The 23,746-nt window shown below is 44.9% G+C and overlaps 3 protein-coding genes across 12 annotated transcripts in view; 1 reads left to right on the plus strand and 2 right to left on the minus strand.

The window, feature by feature from the left end:
* Positions 1 to 13,172, minus strand: part of si:dkeyp-44a8.4 (collagen alpha-1(XXIII) chain) — a 124,589-nt gene extending 111,417 nt beyond the window's left edge. For 4 of the 9 annotated variants that reach the window (XM_037076223.1, XM_037076220.1, XM_037076225.1 and 1 more), the window contains exons 1-2: positions 12,177 to 13,172; positions 11,617 to 11,686 (exon numbers count right to left, since the gene is read on the minus strand). In XM_037076223.1, the coding sequence (XP_036932118.1) occupies positions 11,617 to 11,686; positions 12,177 to 12,470 (364 nt within the window). In that variant the 5' untranslated portion in view covers positions 12,471 to 13,172. The remainder of the gene's footprint in view (positions 1 to 11,616; positions 11,687 to 12,176) is intronic. The other 5 variants (XM_037076226.1, XM_037076227.1, XM_037076221.1 and 2 more) reach the window with 3 other exon arrangements.
* A 315-nt stretch (positions 13,173 to 13,487) lies between these two features.
* Positions 13,488 to 20,702, minus strand: clk4a (CDC-like kinase 4a). Of its 2 annotated transcripts, XM_037076230.1 has the most exons (13): positions 20,544 to 20,702; positions 19,081 to 19,241; positions 17,422 to 17,659; positions 16,667 to 16,769; positions 16,285 to 16,351; positions 16,083 to 16,199; positions 15,807 to 15,973; positions 15,627 to 15,721; positions 15,364 to 15,493; positions 15,198 to 15,280; positions 15,029 to 15,108; positions 14,805 to 14,895; positions 13,488 to 14,300 (listed from the first exon to the last, which is right to left on the minus strand). In XM_037076230.1, the coding sequence occupies exons 2-13, from the start codon at positions 19,239 to 19,241 to the stop codon at positions 14,085 to 14,087; spliced, it is 1,548 nt and encodes a 515-aa protein (XP_036932125.1). In that variant the 5' UTR covers positions 20,544 to 20,702; the 3' UTR covers positions 13,488 to 14,084. The 2 variants fall into 2 exon arrangements, with proteins under 2 accessions (XP_036932125.1, XP_036932126.1); XM_037076231.1 differs by lacking the exons at positions 16,667 to 16,769; positions 19,081 to 19,241; positions 20,544 to 20,702 and having other exon boundaries at positions 17,422 to 17,534.
* Positions 20,703 to 21,684: 982 nt separating this feature from the next.
* Positions 21,685 to 23,577, plus strand: tmem126a (transmembrane protein 126A). Its single transcript, XM_037076234.1, has one exon. It carries the CDS (start codon positions 22,075 to 22,077, stop codon positions 22,690 to 22,692), a length of 618 nt encoding a protein of 205 aa, XP_036932129.1. The 5' UTR covers positions 21,685 to 22,074; the 3' UTR covers positions 22,693 to 23,577.
* The last annotated feature ends 169 nt before the right edge of the window (positions 23,578 to 23,746 follow it).

Raw genomic sequence — 23,746 nt, forward strand, 5'->3', positions numbered from 1 at the left:
GGTTTGGGAAACGCTGATGGACATTTCTCACCATTTCCTGACATTTCACAAGAAATAATCGTTAGGTGTGGCCCTTCTAATGAAGAACACAGCAGCAGCAAAACTAAACAGTCTAAGTTACGCGAAGCACTACAAGTCGATCAGCTTCAGTGGATGGACTTGGCTCTCTCAGTCTCACATTAAAACACTCAAACCATCTCACATCCGTACGCTCCATTACAAAAGGCTACCAGTAAACAGACAGATACGGAGTGAAGTTGATCCGCATGCCAGAAATCCGACCTCCCATCTCGACGGTAAATGAAATGCTCGCTAATTTTGATCAGCCGAGTTGATCGCGTCGTTGATAACTCGAGCCAATTCTGCCAATTAAAGCTGCAGCGGAGGAGCACTTTACTCGGGTGGTTTGGCTGTTACTCTCAACAACATGTTTTATGATGAGCGGCTTGATTTGGGTCAGGTCTCCTTATTGGCCCGCTGTGTGTTATAAATGAGTTCCCCATTTAAGGGCCAATTTGGGCAGTTACGGCCGTGTATACATACTTTTTTGGTTTAATCCCTCCTTTAAACAGCCAAACTCTTTGTTTAGAGCGTAAAAGGAATCATATGGGGCTCGAGGCGAAGGAGGGATCCCCCCTGCGTGCCAAGATTGTGTTGCAACGATCGCATGTCGAGACACGACATGGAGCAATTTTAAAAAAAAAAGACAGAAAGACAGTGAGCGAATTATATAATTAGTAATCCCGCATGTTCACTTCACATATATCTCAAAATCTTGCGTTTCCATCGGTCAGAATCACGCCGCACGCATCCGTCTCTCTGGCGCTCCGTCTCGCTCTCCCCACTCTCTCTTCTCACCCCCGTCCTTGTCGTTGCTCCAGATCACACAATCAGAACCACATGGACGTGAGAAAACACTCCAAGTAAATAAACAAGACCAAAAAAGGGCCTGCTCGCTTCCAAGAGGGGATCTGTGATGCCTGGCTTTAAGAAGCATTAACAGCAAGTAAAAACAGTGACAGCGGCATAAAAATGCTCAAATGCATCTAAATGTGTCTGGCTTCACGTGTGTGTGTGTGTGTGCATGCGTGTGTGTTTATATACGAGCATTTGTTTTCCCGGGCTGTCCTGTTAAACCACAGCCGCCCTCCTTCTTCTTCTTCCTCTTCCTTCTGCTTCTGGATGCGTGTCACGGCTGCAGCTCCCGAACCGTGATAATTATCTCGGTGCAGACACAGAAACGCACAAACAAACGTGCCTAAGCGCACACAATCCACGCGCATCCGACGCTTCAGCGGGACCCAACCCGTCTGAGCCCCTAATGTGCGCGAAGTGACCGCGTTTGTGTGCCGATTGTGCAGGAAAAAAAAAACAGATGTACGAGTAGAGGTAGGAAAGGAAAGTGGGGGGTGGGGGGGACTGAGAAAACGAGAGAATGGGGGAGAAAGAGAGATGGCGGACCTGATAGCTTGTCCACATGTTCAACCCCAATATTCCATGTGTAACGAGAGCTGACTGGACATCTGCGATATACTCTCCTGGCTCCTAAAATACACCCAGGACTCATTGCATTATGATTCTTGAGCGGAAGAGTAAATATGCAGATAAGACGTCCCAACAGAGGGCTGGCAATGGAGATGGGCTGTTGGATGGTCGAGAGCGTACGCGCATGGGAATCGTGGTAACGCATGCGAGCGAGGTGAGCTAACACCGCGGGCCCACACACACACAGACACACACACACATTCTGCATGAAGAAGAATGCAGACGCACACAACAGTTTGCTCAGTATGTAAAAAACAGATGGAAACACCGATGAAAAAAAAAGGAAGGTTTCAACATGTGCAGTAAATTTCGGTATACTTCTCCGTTTCCTCCTCCCGATCCCATCTGTGCTTCCATCTGGCCGAGGCAGTTAGATGGCGAGCGGCGGCGGCAGTGACGGCGCTCCTGACAGTAACCGAGTCGCGGCGCGTGTGTCCACCGCTGCGCGCTCATTAACGCTTATTCAACGCACATTATCACAAGGTTCGCAAAACCTTGCTGGCACACGTGTTTGCTCATTTCTGCCCACGCTTGGCCGGGGTTTCGGATCCAGTAAGACAGTAAGGGTTCGGATATCCTTCGCTGCTCGGTAACGACTGCATGCGCAATCCTCCAAATCAGGGTCAGAAAAGCCACGAGAGAGCGAAACGAACCATTAACGGCTTTGGCAGGCCGTTTCACACACGATGAAGCTGATACTTTAACTGCAGTCGCTGCGGTTCCGTGTTAAGCCGTGGATGTGTAACACACGGTTGTAAACATGGGAGCAGAGCGACGGCACATCTCGCTGGGTCGAGGTTTTGTCGACTTGATTGCGTCTCTGCCTTGTTTTGAATGCCGCAAATTTGACCGATCTCCCTGGTGATTCATAGTTTCTTTTATTAAAAACGCAAACATATGATTATTGGGCCGTTCTTTCGGATTTCTCATTCCACAGCAGAGTTGTAACTTATGAGGCCTGTGGTTCGCTGGATGCTCCGTCTCAGCAAAACAGAGCTGCCAGCAGTCTGCTGCCTTCACTTGACGACTGCGAAAACCAGGAAACCGGTTTGTCGGAGGGACATACCTGAAGGAGTGCCCATTTACCCCGAGAACGTTCCCTCTGCGTCTCCTCATTGTCTGTTTACAGTACGTGCGATAACCATCTCCATCCCCCCGCCTGACTCCTGGCTGAACTCTGGGTTAATGTATACACACAGCGAGCAGACTGACCCACTGTGGAGGCACGGCAGCCTCGGGCCGTCCAGATCCCAGAGTTAAATATACACTCCTCGAATCATAAATACAGACGCGGATGGAGAAACAAAGGGAGAGAAGTGTATCACAAAAAATAAGGGACAAAAAAAAAAAAAAAGACACATTCGCAGAGGTCAAACGGAGAGACAAAGCAGGCCTGAGACGCGTAAATACAACCCCCCCCCCCCCCCCTTCACTGAGCCACGGTGTTAAGTTGTTGAGAGCTGTCCTGCGCTCCAAAATGCCCCTCGCCTCCCTGTTATGACAGAATAACATGGACCAGTGATGCTGAGGGGCTCGTTCAAAGGCTTCAGGCGCAGTTTTACGAGCTCGGCTCTCATTAAAGAGGTGCCGGTGGAGTGACGAGCCTGTCGGGGGGCTTTTACACTGAGCAGGAGCATGTTCGGCGCAGCGAGACCATCTGGATCGGCGATGCCCTGCTTCACACCTCCGACACCTCCACCCTTCCCCTTCTCGGCTCCCGAGTAAAGATGCGGCGGTTGCTCATTCCGCTCCGCATCTGGGAGGGGACAGGCGATAACCTCTGCTCGGAGTTCGCTTCCCTGTTTGTCTGGGTTCACGGCCAGAGATGCTATCTGCCCAGTAAATCCAGGTGTGTTCGCTTGAGTCCCGTCCTGCAGCTGGATTCAGCCTCGCTGCATTCCTGATGGATTAAGTGGGCTGTAAAATACCAAGGAGAGGAGTGATACTGGAAACCCATTCCTAGACATCTTTACAGATGATGGGATTGCAATTAAAGCCCGCGTGTATACTTCACATGTTTGCTGAGAGCGTTGGAGAGATGACGTCTCCTTTTCTAAACACACTCTGAAAGACTTCGTCACCAGCCTGAGATAAATTCAGGCAAATACCCAAACAGGTTCAAGCACACGCTGCAGCACAGGGAGGGATCGCTTGACCTCACAGCGCTGTCAGCCAGCCAGAGGCCACACGGTGGTGTTAAAGAGTTTTTTCTGCAACCCCCATTAAAGGCCTATTCACCTTGTCACCTGCCACTTGTGATAATTAAAGAAAACATCATAATAGTTTCCACATTTGGCACCGTGTCTGCTCAGCGCTGCCCGCTAGGCTCCATCTACTCCCGCTCGCTCTCCAGCAGGCCATCTAGAGCCAGGCTGCTGCTGAAAATATCCCTGCGAAGGTTTTCTTTAAATGTGCTGATACCGGCTGATAACATGAGATATTCAGGAAATCCACTGTGGCCTTATCACACTTTATTTTAGAGCCTTTTAAGTGACTAAAATGAGCTGAACTGGGTTGTTTTTAAGAATCAAAGAACCCCAAATAATATACCCCATAACTTAGCTCACCAAACAAAATATTACGTCTCCAGGACCAAATTGCTCATATTTGGTGTGTGTTCCCTTTAACCTTCAATCAAACTTTCCAACATTCATTTACTTGGAACTCATGCGCTTCATTTATTTTCCTAATTTGTCATTGTGGCAGTGTTTGTATTTGTGTCCCTTCTGAAAGTGACGTGTTAGATGTTAAAGGAACAGTCCGCCAGGAAAAAAAAAAAAAAAAAAAAATCTGTCATTATCTACTCACCCCCATACCAATGGGAAAGGTCAGGTGGAGTTTTGGGTTAACTTAATCAGGCTTCTCAGCCTCTCTCTGAACGAGAAATACATGCGTTTTTTGTAAAACACAATAAAAATAACAACCAACATTTCAAAGGCCCACATCTGCTAAGTTCACAAATTCTCTCGCTGCAGAAACACCATGAATGATTCTGCAGCGACGCTCTTAAATCACTCCAGGGCTGAGGGAATCATCGTGTCCCCGCGGTTTAACACACCACTTGATGCGAATGACGCACAATGGGTCTGCTTAAAACAACTGGTTTCTGAAAGCATGTGCCTGAGACAAAGCATCAGTGTCCGAAAAGCCGTGAATCAGATGTTCCACTAAATCCACTTTGATGCCATGTATTTTCCGAGTGATTGATATCTAGTTTATGGACTGCAGCGTAAATACCACAGTGTTGCATTTAATCAAATCCAACATTGTTGTGACGATGCTAAAAAAAACAAAACAAAAAAAAAAACAACAAGTAAAAACCGCTGCTTAACGCTGAAAACTCGTTTCAGTCCACCTGTGGTGACGAGACGCACTCATCTGACCTGTGTTTATGTTGGAGGTGTGTGTGAGAAACTTTCTTTTCTTTTTATCCTTCTATGAGAGAAGACGAGAATGATGAGAAGACGCCTGGAACAAGACAACACTAATATAAACCGGCCCCTTAATGGCTTTTTCGCACAGGCTCTTTTTTCTTTTTGGAGGCCCGCCGCCCACCGAGAGGTCACGACCGACGATCTGAAGCTTCGACGTGATCACATGGATGAACAATTTTTAGTACGAGTTACAATCTATATCTTTTCTCCTTCAGCCGCACACTTCTTAACGATCCCATTGCTGGTATGATATAATGTCAAAGAGATAATTGCGTCCAGCGGTGTTCTCCATGAATCAGCATCGTGACGGCAGGATGGGTCCGTCTGCTCAGAGAGCTCCTCTTGGCCGGTCTGAGCGTCGCTGGCTCCGCTGCCTGGCACCCTGCCCTTTGCTCCTTGATGTGTTCCCGAGGTCCTTGAGGGCCTTTTCGCGGGCTGCCAACTGGCCGGCCCGTGGCCAGCTGTTTATTTTTCAAGAGGGAAGAATGTCGGCCGTGCTGTTAAACACTGTGGTTTCACAAAGCTAACTTTAATAAGAAGACTGATGAGAGACAGAGGGGAGGGGGAGGGCGACCTGGATGTGGTTTGTGCGTAGGTGCGTAGTGTGTATGAGTGCGTGCTAACGGTATGGACGAGCTACTGGTGCAATTTCAAATGTATAAATAAACAAATAAATACCTTGAAACATTGCATCCCACAAGCTGCTTCTGTCAGGAGTAGCTGTTGCATTTGATATGTTCAGATTGAAGAGATATATCTGAGCTGACACCCAGAATACGCAGGATTGTATTATACACGACTTTTGATATACAGCGCTAACTAGCGTAACTAAGTTTTGTAGAACTCTAAGGAGACTTCCAGGCACAAACACTGAGCATTGGCACTTCTATATCTTTTCACAGACAGTTTGAACATCAATATGAAGTTGATGCAGCAGAATGAATATTTCTATTTCCACATATTTCCTTCCTTGTGAAAACCTGAAGCCTGCATTACCCACATTGCAACCTGACATCGCGGACGGTTCAGGCGGACATTACAGCGTTAAGGCTGCGGCAGCTCACAACAACTCCGGACCCCCAGAAATGTTTTGCATCTTCGACGATAAACTAGATCAAAATTAGATCTCGAATCTAAATCTTCCTCGTTTTTTTTTTTTTTTCCCCGCGCAGCCTTTCGACTTCAACAACACAGACTCAACCATCTCCAAACTAAATATTTCCAACTGTCCAAGAGGCAGCATTCCCCGTCCCTTCTACAAATAAACTGAGCGCACTCGAAGGCCTTCCAAGATCATCCTCGGAACGAGAACAAGACATCAGGAGGAGTCACTCATTTTTATTCGACTCTTACAGTGACCGGAGGGAATAACAGACACATGGACTGCAAGGATGAAAGCAACCTGAGGACGCGAGGCTCGCACAGCTGCGCATCAGAGCTGCTTGCCAAACGACGACGGTAGCTGTCGTCTGTGATATAGTGCTAAATACAAGGCGGGGAATATAGATGAGGGGAACACAGAAGACACAAGTCTATTTCCTTTAACAGAAGTAATGACCACCTATGAAAGTGATCACAGACATTTCCCAAGCAGCAGTCTCCTTTAAATACTTAAATCCCAATTTAAGATGAACTAACGTCCAATAAAAGGGTTCATAAAAGGGAGTGTTGGAGGATTTACTCTCGACTACATCCCCGTCTGGAGCAGAAACAGATTTACACAGCAGAAAATGACCAACAGACCAACCCCGGGGAATATGTGTGCGATCGCGAGCGTGCGGTGGAGACCTGACCCTGTGCAGCAGTGGGACAGAAACGTAGTTTGTACTTTAAGAACTGCATTTTTTCTTCCTTGGTTTGAAATCCCATTTCCCCTGCAGCATAATGTAAGAAGGCACCTGGATATTTTTTTTTTTGTTTTCTTCCACAGGATACCATCTTCCTAGCTGACTTCATACACCTACACATAGAGCATGAACACACACACACACACACCAAGTTTTAAAAAGCAGAGACTCGCACATGTTCACACACTTTCAGCTATGTGCGGCTCTCCAGCATATAAATACTTAAAAAAAAAAAAAAAAAACTGCCTACAGCCCCAAGCCATAGCGGAACAAATCTAAAACAAGACCACTTATGAAAACAAATTTCCTGCGTTTATTATTTTAAAATGGTCATTAATGAATCATATAAGGTATTCTTCCTGTGGCGATATGACTGTATAGGTAGCTGCGAGCTTCCTGTCTGATTTATTACGGCTTTAAAAACAAAATGCAGCCCAGGAGGCTTGTTGGCTCCGTCGTGGGTCTCCCTTCTCCCTAAAGCCAGGCTCCCCCCCCCCCCCCGTCACTCCTCCTTTTGGGTGGGGAGAGCAGGAAGCTGGGCGAGGGGAGAGAGCGAGCGTGCAGCCTCCCCATTCTGCCTCCTGGGTGAGAGGTCGATCCCCAGATAGGCCGGTTAAAACCAGCAGACGGCTGACGGCTTCCAAATGAGATATCATGCTGTATTTCTCAGCCTATTGGAGATCACGCTGCTGCAGGCAAGTGGAGCAGTAGTGAGCCGCCACATATGTAGACACAATGGATACAAATAGCTGCACGCAAAACAGTGAAGAAAACACATTTTTTGTTGGTAAAACACACCACGGACCCCCGCTGTGAGCCCGCTCTGTCAATTATGTAAATACACACAAACACACACATGTGGGGGGCCTGAGTTCCCGCTCGGTGTGTTAATGAGCTCTTATCTGATGGAAATTGATCCGAGCGCACAGCCAGGGGTCTGACCTGCTGCCCTCATATACACTAACACCAAAGACTCGGACGGCCTTCGCCGACTGAAGGAGCTCAGTCCTGACTTTGATTTAGGATACAAGCTTACAGAAGACATGCAACAGCGTCAATGTTTCACTTTCAGTCCGTCCGTTATTTCGTTGATGAGTCGATTAGTTGTTTGGTCGAACAAATGGCGGAAAACGGCGAAAAAGTCGTGTTGTGGTGTTTCCCAAATGCTCTAGCCCTCAACTGTCTTGTTTTGTCCACAACTCAAAGATCTTCTGTTCACTGTCACAGAGGAGTAAAGAAACCAGAAGATATTTAGTTTTAAGGAAGCTGAAATCTGAAAATTTTTACTTTTCTGATTAATCTATTACCAAAGGAGATGGCGATAAATTTAATAGCTGACAACTACTTGATGAATCGTTGCAGCCCTTCAACACTGTCGGACAGGATGGGCCCGATTAATCAGATGTTTGGGCAATAAAATATCAGAAGTAGTGGTCAAGATTAAGATTTTCTGAAATGACCGTGCAAGCCTTTCATTTGTTAAAACATGTAAATCTCTCTGAAACTGTCATTTTAAGTGGATGTGTGATGCCTCTCCTGCCCCACCGACTGCACTGACCGGAGACTCTGTGATACTGACGGCCGTCTCTGGCTGACATTTACTCTTGGGCATGTGTCCAAGTGTGGGTGGACCGTGTGTCCCCTCCCCACTGCCGGCATCAGACGTGTTAAACAGCCTTTAAATGCAAATTGCAGAGATGACAATACACTCCCCCTACGCAGGACACATGGTTCTGATTAGCCGAGCCAAAGGTGTTGTGTTTAAGCAGCGAGTATGTGTGTGCGTGTATGTTTGTGCGTGAGAGCATACGTTGTGTGTGTGTGTGTGTGTGTGTGCGTTGAGGGAACAGGCGGGTGTTAATTGCAAACACCTGAAGCTTGTAAGAAGAGTTGGACTCTGTGACATAGTTTGCCTAAGCCTTAACGACTGCAGGCCGTGTCGTATCTGTGAGCATAAAAGTGTCACAATGCTGCGGTACGAGAGACGAATGTCCCCCGAGTCACAGCCGGGGGGTTAAACACTATTTATAAGATTATCTCTGCTGCTCTGGTGGTGACTGAACCAGAAGGCCTTGCCATTAAAAAAAACTTCCAATTTTCATGAGAAGGAAGTCGGTCAGTCGCAAGTGTCACTGACAGCTCCAACAGCATCATTCCCAGTGCCGCTGCAGAAGTGCTGCCCCCTGTTGGGGCCCCTGTCTTCATGCACGCTGAAAGCTGAGCACCCTGATGCGGAGGACATAGCTTTAATGGCACAAATGCCTCTCATGCTGTGTGGTAGCACGTCTCTCTCACACACAGGCAGAAATACCTTGGCCTGTGATCCTGGTGGTGAGAGATTCAAGTTTCAGGTGGGAAGAGCTGGTGCTAAAGGGAGAGGAGGGTCTCTTCTTACAGCGTCGTGTTGAGAGAGGTGCCTCCGTCGGCCCCTCAAAGGCTCCGGGACAGAAACTCAGACTCGCACACGCAGCCACATGGGACCACGATACAGACATGAACCGCAGACGCAGATGGGGCGCACGCATGCTCGGCTCAGATAAATGTGCATAAAAAACATTTGACATAAGTCACATACTGTATACAGGACTTGGCACAACACATGCAGTCCCCCCTCCCCACCCCCCGGACCCCTCACAGCACCCAGCTCATGTGGCTCCTCGAGCACGAAACACCTGGAAAAACTCTCCAAATCCAAGTTTATCAGCTGAGAAACCCCAACTTAGAAATAAACACATTTTATGGAGAAACGTTAACAAGTCCGTATTGAGCAATCTAATTGTTTGCTGGGGCACAAAAAAAGAAATGTCCACAGGCATTTGGTTGCATCAAAGCTGCAATAAACTAAATAGCCTTTTGTTTCACTTAAAACAAAAGACTATATTTAAAGACCAGAAACTGGAAAAAAGAAACCTTTAAATAGACTCCTGAATAGTTGTGGACGGATTGTGTTTCAGTGCCAAAACCGCTCAATTACACAGCAGATCAGTTAAATTGACAGGAAAAATGGGACACAACATCTGATACAATAATGTGATCTAATGGAGCCATTACGTTAAAGGAGGCCAATTAAGCTTTTTCTTTTCGTCCGTCAGATTTTTCTTCAAGTTCTTGTGCATTTAAAGGTCTCGAAAGTTAAAAAGCCCACAGAAGCTCCTTTCTCCCACAGAAAACACTGCTCCTGAAACACCTCATCAGCAGTCCCGCCTTCAATTTCATGACATCTTGACATCACTACGACACATGTTTGCATAATTTATGCATATTTTCACAGTAGCAGTGAGGCCAACTGGAGGCTGAAAGGTGAGTGGTGCTGGCTCAGGCGCGTGTGAGCTGACCAATCACAGCAGACTGGGGGGGCTTAAAGAGACAGGAGCTAAAACAGGGCATTTCAGAATGGGGGGGGGAGACAGAAGTGTAGCACTGGACAGTATGAGAAACCTGATGTGTTTTTCAGCATTAAATCATTTAAACTTACACAAGCAAGTGATCCATAATAAATGTATGAACCTGAAAATGAGCATCACATGTCTCCTTTAAGTACTCAGCTAGAGCAGTGCTGGATTGTACTAATAGAGAAACTTCTTTGGCAGGATACAGGCACCAACAGTAACATCTCTACTGAGTCATACTAGAAATGCAAAGTGGCACCGCAACAACTTGCATTAACAGTATCAGTGGCTCTGCTGACTCCATTGCAACCAACAAATGCTCGCACCAACTATGCTGACCAGCCCGTCTGAGCCAGTGAGCTATCTTGGCACAGCCGACTTCAGACTGCAAAACAGAATGTGTTGAAAGAGAGCCAGAAATTCCACTTGTGAACGCTTTCACCTGTTCTTGTTGTTGCAGAGCTTTTCACACCCGGACACACGGTGCAAGAGAGAGAAAAGAGGAGCCAGGAAATGAAATTCCCCCAAGTGTAAATCTTAAAAACTCGACCTCCACCGTAACGTCTTGATAAAAAACTGTGAGAGAGGAAAGCGTGTGTGTGTGTGTATGTGTGTGTGTGTGTGTGTGAGTGCAGCCCTCTCTCGACGGTAAGAGTCGACCTGAGTCGCTATAATTTGAAAAACCGGAATGTCATGAATGCCAGCTTCAATAAAATACACACATCCTGTTGCTCCGAGCCAGACGACGTCTCTAACAATGAAGCCCAACGTTCCTTTCTGCAGGTGAGGAACCGGAGCCCATGTAAAGCATTAAACACACTGAGGATCATGATGTTCACGCTTCATCGATATGTGACGACACATCACATCAGCCATCATGAAAGCATCGCCATCTTTCTTTAATTCACAGGAGTAACGGGGGTGGGGGTTCTCGCCGTGTAACGTGATGTGGATCACACACTGTTCTCCACCCGTGGAACCATCACGAGCCCTGAAATGAACACCGCAAGCCAAACTGGGGCCGGTCTTGGCACACGGGCCGCTCCATCTATTAAAGTGAGCATCCCCCACTGACACGAGGCATCGGGGGCTCGGGCTGGACATCCACAACCCCGCTGATCTGCTGAGTGCTGAGCCCTGCTGTCACAGTGTGGGCCCTGCACAGGGCTCAGGGGCCGCAATCCTCCGCAACAGAAAAAAAGACACACATGGACACATACGAGCCTTGAAGTTCAGGAGGGCTGCCAAACGCATCAAATGCAGACTGACTATGAGGTTTCACAAGCAGTCAGTCATGCCTAGACTGTGACTTTGACCTGATAGAGTAGCGCTGTTTTTTAGTGGCTTGTTTGTATGCTTTGTTAAGTGGTACTAATGCTGCAAAAGGACAGGGACAGATACCTGGAGGACAGGAGCACTCCTGGCCAACGTCTCTAGTTGTCCGCAGTTTTGGCACCAGCCCCACCACTTTCTGCAGACACACAGAAATTTCAGGTGTAAGATTCGGAAAAAAAAAAAAAGTTTAAAAAAATATCATCATGCAAAAATTCAGAGAATGGAATAAAATCAAAACAATCTCTGTGACTTCCACTAACGATAATGAGATCATAATCTGTCTACCATCACATGCAGCTCCAGAATGAAAGGACTCTCCTCAATGTCTTTTCCATGAGAATAAATTACAGGTTGTGTCTATCATCAGTGGTTATGTCACCCCATAAAGAGCTTTAACTGCTAACTAATTGGCCAGCTGCATGCATGCTGGATCCCTAAGGTCACGCATTAAAAGGGGCTGACTTTGGGGGGAGAATAATTAGGGTGCAATTGCCAAAAAGTGCCAAGTCTGTGTGTTTGTAAAGCATGTGTGCCCTGTTATTACGCACGCTTTACGCACATGTGAGCAGCCTGTCAGAGGTGCACAAACACAATACATGCGTCGGTTTCAATTAAACGTCGCCTACCTCTTGCACGAGCCTTTCTATCGGGGTGCTCAGCTCGGGGATTAGGGTCCCATCCTCGTTTAGAAAAGCCCGGTGCGGCGGCTGGAAGATGGACGCTTTGCTCATCTCCATCTGCAGTCGACTCTCCAGCTGGAAGGTCCTGAAGCCCATCAGAAGGCACACGGCGACCGAGCTCAGGGACAACAGCAAGCACAGAGCGATGGGAAGTCCTGGAAGCCACCGCTGGACCGCGGACTTGGGCGCACACTGGCACACCGGTTTACTTTCCGCGATAGAGTCGCTGGCTTTATCCATGCCGAAATCCTGCTTCAAGGTCCTCTTGATGAAAAGAAAATCACTTGTTTTGTCGGTGTGGTTCCTGGAAGCCAAACTGTGATCAGACTCTGTGGACTAAGTAACAACAGGACAACACAGACTCCTGTACGCAGGGCTCGGGGGTTCAAAGCGCTGCCTTAGATGAGTCTTGGGAACAAGTTTGGAACAAGAGGCAGTGCGCCCCGGGTTCACACCAGGCACAGATGAGAGAGCTCTGATGCCAGCCAGGGGAAGAGGCGCCTACTGACTCCACTTGCAGGTCGTTGTTTCCTGTCGGGGAGTATCCTACATGGATGTGCAATTGCAACTACCAACGGGTCCAATTGTTTGCCTCCCTAAAAGTTGCACATTCAACTCGCTGAGATGCGCCCGCCCTGCTGACCACGTGGGAGGCTGCGGAGTGACAGCTGAGAGTGAGACTGAGAGGGTTTGGATCAGACGACTTCTGATCGCACCGAAACTTATCGGACGCAGTATTTGACCCCCCCAAAACCATAAAACCCTAAAACCCTGTTGTATTAAAAAACTGTAAAGATCACTGATGACGACGCGCCTTGTTATAATGTTGCCCGTAACTGTGATCTGAAAACTAAGTGACAGTGTAAATCACTGTGAAGGACTTGATGTCGCCGAATCGCTTCTTCATGAGATTTTATTTGAATTAAAAACAAAACAAACAAAAAAAACCTATATATCCACACAGTGGGCTGATCATTTTGTCTGACAGCTGAAATGGATCAACTGTTCAGTTTTATTAAACTAATTCCGCATCAGCAATGTATCTTATTATAAAATCAGTATGAGCATTTTCCCAACATAATTTGTTATGTAGGCTATTTAAGGTTTATACCATTTCAGTTAATATTAAATGTGGGACGGGTGATGTTATTTCAGGCGGCAGACTCATGCAATCATATGAAAGCTTTTTACTGCCCTCCTGTGGTTTGATGCCGCTACTGCACCTGATGGGCTCAACAGTTTAAAACACAAAGACAATTCTGTCATCAAGTTTATTGAGAAAAATGTACATGATACTGCAAAAGTTACATTACCAGTCAGTGAAAAAACAAACATCTTAACAAACCGTATGTACAACATTTTAACTGCCCGCAATAGCTTTTTTTTTTTCTTTTCCTAGTACATCCAACAAAGCTGAATAAGTTATCACTGGTGAGACCGACAGGGTATTAACAACAATTATCCTGCTAACCCTCACCCAACTTGACAATGCATAGAGAGAACATGGACACACTTAGGGCTCATCATGAATAAAACCAACAGCTCTACCAGCATATGCTTAGAAGCTACAAATTAAATTACAATGGCAAATAAATAGAAATCACTGGGGGGAGGGGATTCATTACATCAAAACATGCCACAGAAGAAAACATAAGTCGATGAGTCAGACTAAAGAACACACTGGCGTAGGACAGGACACAGCAAAGCAGGGCAGTGGACTGATGCAGTCGGTTGAGGTACACCTCTCCTGGAGAGTCAGGAAGTAGAGGCTGGCACAGAGCACCCTGATAAATGTCATGTTGACAGCCGAGCCCTGACCGAGGTTACAGGTCAGAGGTTTACAGATTCAGGAGTTCAGTCTTTTTTGCTGCTACTGCTGCTGCTGCTGCTTCTTCTGTTGCTGCTGCTTCTGCTGTTGCTGCTGCTACTGCTGCTCTTGCGGAAGCAGGAGAAGAAGGGATGGCGAAGGGCCTGTTCCAGACTGAGGCGCTTAGCTGGGTCATACTCCATCATTTTCTCTATAAGGTCAAACAGCTGCTGGTGGGCCTCGCTCTTAGACATCATGTAATGCTGATGGGAAAGGAAAGACAATTCTAAGTCAATCTGCTGATCTATGCCATGATTAATATAATGCTTTGAATTAAATGTAGTTCTACATATAGATGAACTACATGCATGAACTACAATTATAAATTCAAGGGGGGCAAAACACTGGAGATCCCTGCAGTACGGACCAGTCTGGTGATGTTCAAATGTTGCTTTTCAGTGAGACAAATTTATAGAATACTCAGTGTATTTCTGAGGTAGTAGTTCAGTTAAAAAGGATCAGACTTTGGAAAATCTGAATGTCTACAATCTTACCGTGAAAAAGATGCAAGGATCACACTTAGCCAGTGCAGTTTGGCTAAAACTCTGTATAGCACTAGATTTATGGATGGCCAAAAGGTAAACATCGTCATTTAAAAGTTTATTTTTTAAAATCATATGAGAACACAGATGCATACAGATGGGAAACTTAATGAGTACTGGAGCACTCTGACTGTATGGGTCTGCCTCAACTATTATTCCTCTTACCTTAAGGGGTTTGCAGTGTTTCCTGACATATCTCCCAGACGAGCTGTGAACATCCCAGTCAAGCTTGCAACGGTGAACATAGCGCTTTCTCCTGTAAAACAGTAATTTCAAGTGATTACAAATCACAACAATTAAAATTGACTCCATATGGAGGTCACAATCGTTTTATGAAAGGATTTGCAAGTAATTTACTTATCCTATATGGATAGTAGTGGTACCCTTACTTGGTTTTCTGCAGGAGGTTTGGGGGGATGGGTCCCAGGACTCTCTCCATCATAGCGAGGTGCTCTTTGCTGTCATGGGTCTGAAGGAGAAAAACAACATCATCAGTCTTGACAACTGGCATGGTAATGTCACAGCACTGATTTCAATACACTCTCTACTGCCACCTACCTGGAAGAGAGTGGATCCAAGGTAGTACTCAATGAGTATACAGCCTACACTCCAGACATCACAGGAATGGTCCCAGCCCAGATCTGAAAAAGACAGTGTTAAATCAGTAACAAGTTATCACTAACAGGCCAATTTAAAGCTTGAGTGCTTTAAAACAGCACCTTACCTAAAATGACTTCAGGAGCACGGTAGTGACGTGTTGACACCACAGAGGTGTGGTGCTCATGTTCATATGTGGCGTTACCAAAGTCCACAATTTTCACGTCTGGGTGTTTCAGAGTTCGTTCGTCTCGTTTCTGAGCACAATAAATAAATGAATGAATGAATGAATGAATGAATGAATGATGCTACTTGCACAACTTCTGGCACACACAAGAACTTTGTGACTTGCACGTCTGACTTTTATGTCTAAATATTTAGGATGCTTACCATTTCGGGGTTGTACTCCATATCATAGTTTGAATCAATGAAGAGAATGTTCTCAGGCTTCAGATCTGTGTGCGTCAGCTTGTTCTTATGTAGAACTGGAAGACAAGACAACATACATTTAAAACCAAGCTGTTTTTAGAGTCAGTGTATTTTCTGTGGACGCATGTGTCCATTACTCACATCGCACAGCTTGGATGATCTGGTATGCCATGTGCCTGATGTGTTCAACAGGGAAAGGCTGGAAGTTGTTTTCCTTGAGGAAATCATAGGTGCTGAGGCCAAGCAGCTCAAAGGCAATACAAATGTGGCCGTGGTAGTCAAACCAGTCCAGCATTTGAACACAAGCACTAAAGGGGAGGAAGGAGATTCTTAGTTTGTTCCTTTCTTGGTAAATTCTTCAGTATTAACCACATGGTGATGGCTTTTTTAGTATGAAGATATTGTGGATTGACTTACTATCTCTTATCAGAATCGAGGGACTTCAACTGTTCAAGCACCTCTACCTCAGACATAGCTGCCTCGCGGTAGCGGTCTATGTTTTTAATGATCTTCAGAGCCACTCGAGCTCCATCACTGAAAACACAGAATATAAAATGTATTTACTATCACAAAATAAAGAAAGTGTGGGAATAGTAATATCTAATGCATTCATACTTACTTAGAGTGATCAATGCATTCAACAACCTTCCCAAAGGCACCCTCTCCTAGAGTACACACAATCTCATCTACAGAAAATAGAGAACTGAAGTTAGAAACACAGCACTGACAAGGTGAAGCACTGTCCTTTGGCTGGTTCACTGCCTGATCTAACATTCCTCTGTTTTAGCTACACTACTATAAACAGGACTCTGAACACTGGAATACAACTCAATGCTAAATATGTTAACACTGACAAGCAATATCTAACCAAAAACAATTAACTCTATTGGCCCAAATACTTCAGCCTCTAAATTAATGTTTGGAAATAAAAACCAGACAACAAGAGAGTGAGAGTGACATAGTGTGAACAACAGTAGAAAAAAAAGGTATATATTCTATACATCTCGCTCTCAGCATGTCTCCACTGTGATAGATGAGGTGACCCTCGCCATCATCCTCAACACTCCTGGATCTTTTCCTGCTCCTGCGGTGATGGCTCCTCCTCTGCACCGGAACCGCCGCAATCCGCCATCACATCAATAACCCATCAGTCAGCCAGCACCAGGCCATCACAATGCGACATCGTCATTCATTCAACCAGGCCAAGGGGGGGAGGTGTAGGGGTGCATAGATTCGGCCCGTTCAGTAACACCGCCAGGCGAATGGACGGAGCAGCAAATTCAAATTCAGCCCCGTAGGAGAAATTGGGCGCCAGCCACCACATAGTGTGTGTTACAGAAGAAAAACATGGCAACAAGATTTTCAGATGAGAAACTTTCTCAGAGTAGTACAGAAAAAAACTGAACTTGATTGATTACAGTCTTTCTACATGTGGTTGTTTGTAACTCTTCCAGTACAACTTAGTTCTTTACTAACACGCCCCATAATTGCCCAATATGTTTTCAGCACAAATACTGGGTCCACTTTTCTCTTGCAAGTCTAAAAAAAACCTCACAATCCCTTACTTCCTGAACCCCAAAGTCCCCTACCCCTTACTGGAAGTCATGCTTAATAGTGAAGAGTAGAGCACACAGAGAGATACAGAGAGACATAGAGATCGGTGTGAAGCATTGGCTAAACACCAGTGATAATGACCCATTCGATTTGGTGGTAAAGACAGGAGAGGGGGATACAGGGGAGAAGGGAGTTCTCGTACCGTGGAGGACCTGTGGCGAGATTGGCTACGCCTGCGCCTTCCGTCTCTGTGCTTGCGGCTGCTTCGCCTGCTGCGCCCACTGCGCCCACTACGCCCAGAAGACTTGCTGTAGTGGTGCCAGTCCCGGTCTCTTTCCTTGCAGGTGCCGTCACGGCTGTCTTCCTCGCAGGCCATGTCCACACTTAGTCTGTCCCGAACGTCCAGCCTCTGGTTCAAACTGCGGGTCTCCAGGTACTGCCTGCAGTCAACAAAAAATACATTAATAAATAAAAAATAATAAAATATCAGGACACACAGATCAAAAACAAGGACTAGAAATCATAGGCCAGGTCAGGAACGGTCTACGTCCTTGTCTGTGATCAAGCTCTGAAATGAAGGCTGTATATGATGGTGCAAATGGTCCGCCTATTGCCTGACACCCTATCCCCTGTGCCTTTTATGTAACATTTGTAATTAGTAACACACTGATTTACAGCCACCAAACCCCAAACATTCTGTTCAATGAGAGGCTCCAGTTGAGAAAGCATTTTATTGACAGATTATCGCTGGGCAAATAGTATGTTTGTAAGTACATAAATTCCAACATGTAAAGCTCCAAATTTGAGCAAATTTAACATTTATACAGCTGTCTTCTCTGGCAACCCAAAGCATGCCTTGCTGAAAATCCATGCACCTTGAAGGAGAGCCAAATTGGCAGAGTTTAAGTGTGAGGCATTGAAAGTTGTGGAAAGCTTTCTGCCACAACCTGATGGTGCATAATTCGATCTGTGATTCTACGCCTGCAGAGCTCAGCATGCCAGAAGTGAACATCTGTGTGGTATCTTTTCGGCAAATGGGAAATCCATAGATCAGGAAAATCTCAAGGGAAATGTGTTAAGTACTTACACAAATTCACATTACCCTTCAATAGTTCCATATATATGAGTTGCACCTAAATATCCTCAAGGTTCGTCACTAAGGGTAGGTCTGCTCATAAGGTTTCCAATCACTTCCAGCAGGCCATGTTAGCCTCTAAGCATCTATTAAAGACCAAGAAACCCTGTGGGCCCTGGCACCCTGGTGGTGTCAGTTGTCATCCAAGATGAGGTCTGCCCCTCTACAGAATTAAAATTAGAGTAGATCTGGAGATATCAAATGCAACTCCATAGGTCATCAAACCCAACCACAAAAGCTAGAATTGCAAAACATTAACATTTCACATAACTTCGTCAGATGACACTGTCAATACAAATTAATTTTGTTATAATCTAAGGGCAACAGGAGTTGTTTACAAACTTGAAGCCTTACTAGCCTAACTGGAAGGTCATCGCAAAATGTGGCAGCGTAAGCCACCTAGTAACAGGTTGCATTCTTACTATCTTTAAAATACTATCTGACCTGCATTTGTAAATAGGGAGATCCCAATATAACAGGTGTCATTAGTCCCTTTTTTGTGCCTAGTTAAGTTGTAGACTTTAACATATATTCTGCAGATCAATAGAATATAATACAGGAAATTAAATCTTGAGAGTATCCAAGACTTGAAGTAGCCTTGTACTTCATCATATCATCTAGCTGCTTATCTATATTTCAACTCATTTAAAATGTGTAACTTAAAAATAAACATCTCAGATAATGAGTAAATGTTTCACACAATAAATAAGGATAGGTTTGTTTTACCCTTCATAAGTCTTGTGGTGACGGTGGGTTCTTCTGGACTTATTTTCTCTTTCGCTGCTGTGCGAATCTCGTTTCCTACGTTTGCTACACTCCATTCTCTCTTCCCAGCTGTACTCGTCGAGCCAGACACCTGGGGAGCGCATTCGTTTTGAGTGGCGCATCTGAAAAAGATGAAGATCCATGTCAAAAAGGCAGAAAGTGGAATTCCATTGGCTGATTAAAGACACTGAATGCTGTGTATATCAGTCACTGCAATTTTTTCAATTTATGGGATCAGATGCTGCATTACAAAATTGGATGCTCGCAAAACACCTGACCTAGTGCACAAAAGGCACTAAGTGTGACTAACCAGCTGCAGCTTGAATAACAGCAAGGATAAATAATTAATTCAGTTAGGATCAGTCACCTGATGACAAATACAACAAACATTTTCCATGAAAAAACAACCTCTGGTTTCAGCTTCTGATATGTCAGGATTTACAGCTCTCCTCTACTTATCAATGTATATAAAATATCTTTGCGTTTTGGTCTGTTGGTCTGACAAACATGGGTATTTATTTAAATATAATTAAGTAACTAAGTATTATTCGAGGAAATATCTCGAAATTGAAATGGTCGTTGATTTCAGCTCTAACAACAATTCAAAAAAACCTTCCATTAAGGTTACACAATGACGATGCTGGCAGCAAACAAAAAACAGGGCGAAAAAAACATTGATTACGCAATGCAGGTCTGCAATCACCAACTGTAAACAAAAGACTTGACTCGTTTATTCCCTCTCCTAAACGCTACATCGCCAAAAGTTATTTTCATACATGTTAACAGAGCACAAAAGGCAAACAAATGTTGACTTGAGGCCAACGTGACGTTAGTGTCGACGTTTCCACCACGATTTCATTACCCGTGACGGTCTTTAACGGCCCGATCGTGCACAACAACGTCAATATTTGATCAATTGTCGTATTTCACTCTCAGGGTGGTCCACAAGTCGACCAATGCTTTGGTTAGATATATGATTATGACTGTTCAATCAAATAACCTAGTGGAGAAAAACCAAGTAGAAAGTTCTCGAATGTAGGCTTAATCTCCGCCGCGGCGTCGAAGGCCCATCGAGCATGCTAACCACATTAGCCACCCACACCACAACACTGTCGTTTACGTAACTTCCATTAGCTTAACACATGAAACCTAAACTAACTATATTTAACGTTCTGTTGTGACAACCAACTCTGCAAGTTGCAACTATCAGCGTTGTTCCGAGATTTGCCAGACCAAAATGTCCGAGAAAATATATTGTCGCAGCTAGCCGAGCCTATTTAAACCAGATAAGGATCTGCCATGTTGGCGAGACGTCGAATTTCGGAAAAGCTAACTGGCTAACGTTAGCTAACATTGGGGAAGTACATTACACAGCAGGTAACAGATCATAGTAGTAATTGGGTATGTTCCAAAGTTGGACTTACCTTCCTCCTTACGATAATAAGGTATGAAAGAGTTGGTTTTTTTGGTTAGTTCAAATTTATTAACAAAGAAACTGGCAATTTCTTCCGACTAGTCGTCTTCAAAGATGGCGAGCTTCCCTTGTATTCGATGGAACGTTCTTAGACAAATTCCATGACGCAGCGCACACTATAGCCACGCCCACTGCCCGATGTTATGGGATTGTGTTGTCCTGAGTTTATCCTTACAGGTAAAATCAGGCAGGTTTTTCCATTCAGATTGGATGCATCAGCTAAATGCATTACCTGGATTTATTTCCCGAGCAACATTTAGCAATTTAGAGTTGGAAGCTGTCAGTGAATAAGTTGACAGTTATGTATGAAAGAACAGTTATTTGTAAGATGCTTTAAGCAATTCAGGAAATAGGCTACTATCCATGTCTTTGAATAGTTCGTCCCCATGTGATTGTGACTGCGGCTCAGTGACTTCAGATTAAGAAATCGGACTATGAGACAATTTCCCTGAAAATATCAGATGGCTGAGTAAATGTTTTCAGGTTATCTTTTATGTCTCTTGCATATTTCATGCTGATTATGCTATCTAAATCATCCTTTTCATTCCTCATGTTTCTGCAGGTTAAATTTCATCTATTTATTGATTAGTTTCTTTCTGTGGGTGTGCACATGGGTGCGTTTGTGTATGTGGGTATGTTTCTCTCATTTAAAAAAAAATCTTGAAATTGAACAAATTTAGTCTATTCTAAAATAAATCAACAACAAACTATTCAATGTGGCTCAGTTCATGGATGTGGCAGCAGGTTTAAAATGCATAATGCATTGCCTAATGAAATGGAATACAATTACATGAGAAACAAAAAGCTGCTTAATTACAATGGATTCTCCATTAAAAACCCATCTGTTGGTGGGCAGCAGAGTCTATCATTAGCTGGAAATCATTCACGAAAAAAAAAAAAAAACCCCACAGACTCTTTGTCGGCAACAAAGCTCTAACAGATGTATCTACATTTTTGATTCCAAGTCCAGCATCTGGAAAATATGGTTTATTATTATTATGATTATTACTGGCAAGTATTTAGATCTGCTCACATTAACAACTAAGCTCCAAACAATACTGTCGTGAGAATCGTCTGAATCTGTGACATACAGGCCTAACAGCTCATTATTGGGTGATCCCTTTTATATCACATGCAGTGTCATCCACTACATATTCACACCCAAGCTCATTCATTTAGACAGTTGTTTGCACTTAGTGTTTTCCTAATACGTGAAGAATATATAGATAATATCTTCCTCTTCTCAATTATTTTAAATAGTGGAGTCACCAGCCTCTGAGTTCTGCCTGAGAGTCCAACCTCAGGGCATAACATCGCTCAGATCGCTTGGCATTATGGGTAAAACATGTCGGCGCCCTCTTCTCACTCTGTTGCCCACCTTATCTCAATACGATAATTGAGTTATGCACATCGTAAACGAGGATCTTCTCTCTTTCAAACAGTGGACATTGTCGTTTTAACTTTGAACTTTAACTGCGAAGATGTCTGAAAACACGCAGACGGGGGGCGTCTCTGGGAAGGCGCTGACAAGGGCAGCGATCGCTGAGATGCTGGGGAGGAATTTCGAGAGACTGCCTGACATTGACAAGAGCTTCTTCATGTACGGCCCCTTGTATCTGGGGGGGAACGCCGGACTCGCAGGCTTGATATCCAACAGCTTGTACCGCCGAGCTCTGAATGTGAAGAAGGCGCCCCTCGCCTCCGGAGTGCCAATGGCCGTGCTGCCCTTCCTCACGACATTCGCGCTGTACCAGGCGGTGGTGTCCCAGCCCCTCATGTCCGGGGACCTCAACTGTCCCTCCTGCGCCCTGTTGAGAGGGGCGCTTGTGGGTGTTGTGGGCGGTGGGGTGTATCCCATCCTCCTGGCCCTGCCTGTGAATATCGGCCTCGCCTCCATGTACAGCTCGGCCCCCCAGCCAGAGAAGGGCAACGTGCTCCGGTACTGGGTGGACCTGTCCAGGCCCATCCTGAGGAGGATGAGGGCAGTGTTGGCTCTGCAGGCCTTCTTCGGCACCTTGCTGGCCTCCAGGCACTTTCAGTCCTACACCAAACTGGCCCAGATTACATTCGGATCCAGTGGAGAGGAACTCAAAGACTAAAACGTTCTGAACTGAACCTTTAAAATGAACTCCTTTTGTTTGTTGCGTTGATTTGAAGTGTGTCTGAGCTGTTGGCTTCAAGTTGAGATGATGCCAACTGTGTAAATTTCTGGTATGTCAAATGAACATAAACACGGAAACTGACCGCTTTTACGGCTCATTAAAATGGATTTGTGGAAAAGTAAAGTCAGTCTCATACTTTTAAAGGAGCAATATGTAAGAATTAAAAAACAAAACAAAACAAATTGTCCACAAAAATGAGAAACAATAACAGCTACGCAGCATGCTAACCAGCTATCCCCAGCCTGTCCCGGTCCAAAGCTCCCATGTTAGCAGCATGAGCGCCAACACTTCCCCCGGTGCCTCCAAGTTCACCATCCGGACCGCTAGCTTCATGGCTAACCAAGCTAACTAGCTAACGACAGCTGCACTTATTTAGTCTGGTGATATGCTGCTTATTCTGTGCATGAATTCAACAGGTCGGTTTTTACATATTGCACCTTAAGGTTAAAAAAGTTGTTATGAGAACTTTGGCATCACGTCAATCAGTTTAGTCTTTAACATTAGAGCTGAAACTATTTATTGCATGTAGAAAAATACCATATTTTTAATGTAATAATTCTTTTGTGCAGAAAAAAAATCAGAACATTGTCCAATTCAATCTCATCAATTTAGCAAATTTAGTCATTTTCACCTTTCTGGTGACTTCCATATGAGCATTGATGCCTGGGATACATTTGAAATCATGTCATCCTTTTTTTTTAGGGCATTTTGTATCCAGTCAAACATACCAAAATGCAGTCCTTTGACCAATGTCACAAACAAAATCAACTGCAGGCAATCAACTAAGCATGGTTGACTTTTATTAAAGGCTTTTTTGAAGAACTAGTCACATCTTGCACTGATGTCTACACCAAAAGTGTGTCTGACCATGAAAAACACTGAACTCAATTCATTCCCCGAGCTGCAGTGTGTGTGTGTGTGTGTGTGTGTGTGTGTGTGTGTGTGTGTGTGTAAGCAAATATTCAAAGCTGGATCTGACTGCACTGACAGC

This window comes from Acanthopagrus latus, chromosome 18 (assembly GCF_904848185.1).
Source record: "Acanthopagrus latus isolate v.2019 chromosome 18, fAcaLat1.1, whole genome shotgun sequence".
Lineage (NCBI taxonomy): Eukaryota > Metazoa > Chordata > Actinopteri > Spariformes > Sparidae > Acanthopagrus > Acanthopagrus latus.

Bases quoted from the DNA above. Each gene is read 5' to 3' on its own strand.
- clk4a (XM_037076230.1), bottom strand. From the start codon at position 19,241: ATGCGCCACTCAAAACGAATGCGCTCCCCAGGTGTCTGGCTCGACGAG. The intron at 17,660-19,080 runs GTAAAACAAACC...TGTTGACTGCAG, and splicing joins CACCACAAGACTTATGAAGG to GCAGTACCTGGAGACCCGCA. The intron at 15,974-16,082 runs GTAAGTCAATCC...CCTCCCCTTTAG, and splicing joins CTCGATTCTGATAAGAGATA to TGCTTGTGTTCAAATGCTGG.
- tmem126a (XM_037076234.1), top strand. From the start codon at position 22,075: ATGTCTGAAAACACGCAGACGGGGGGCGTCTCTGGGAAGGCGCTGACA.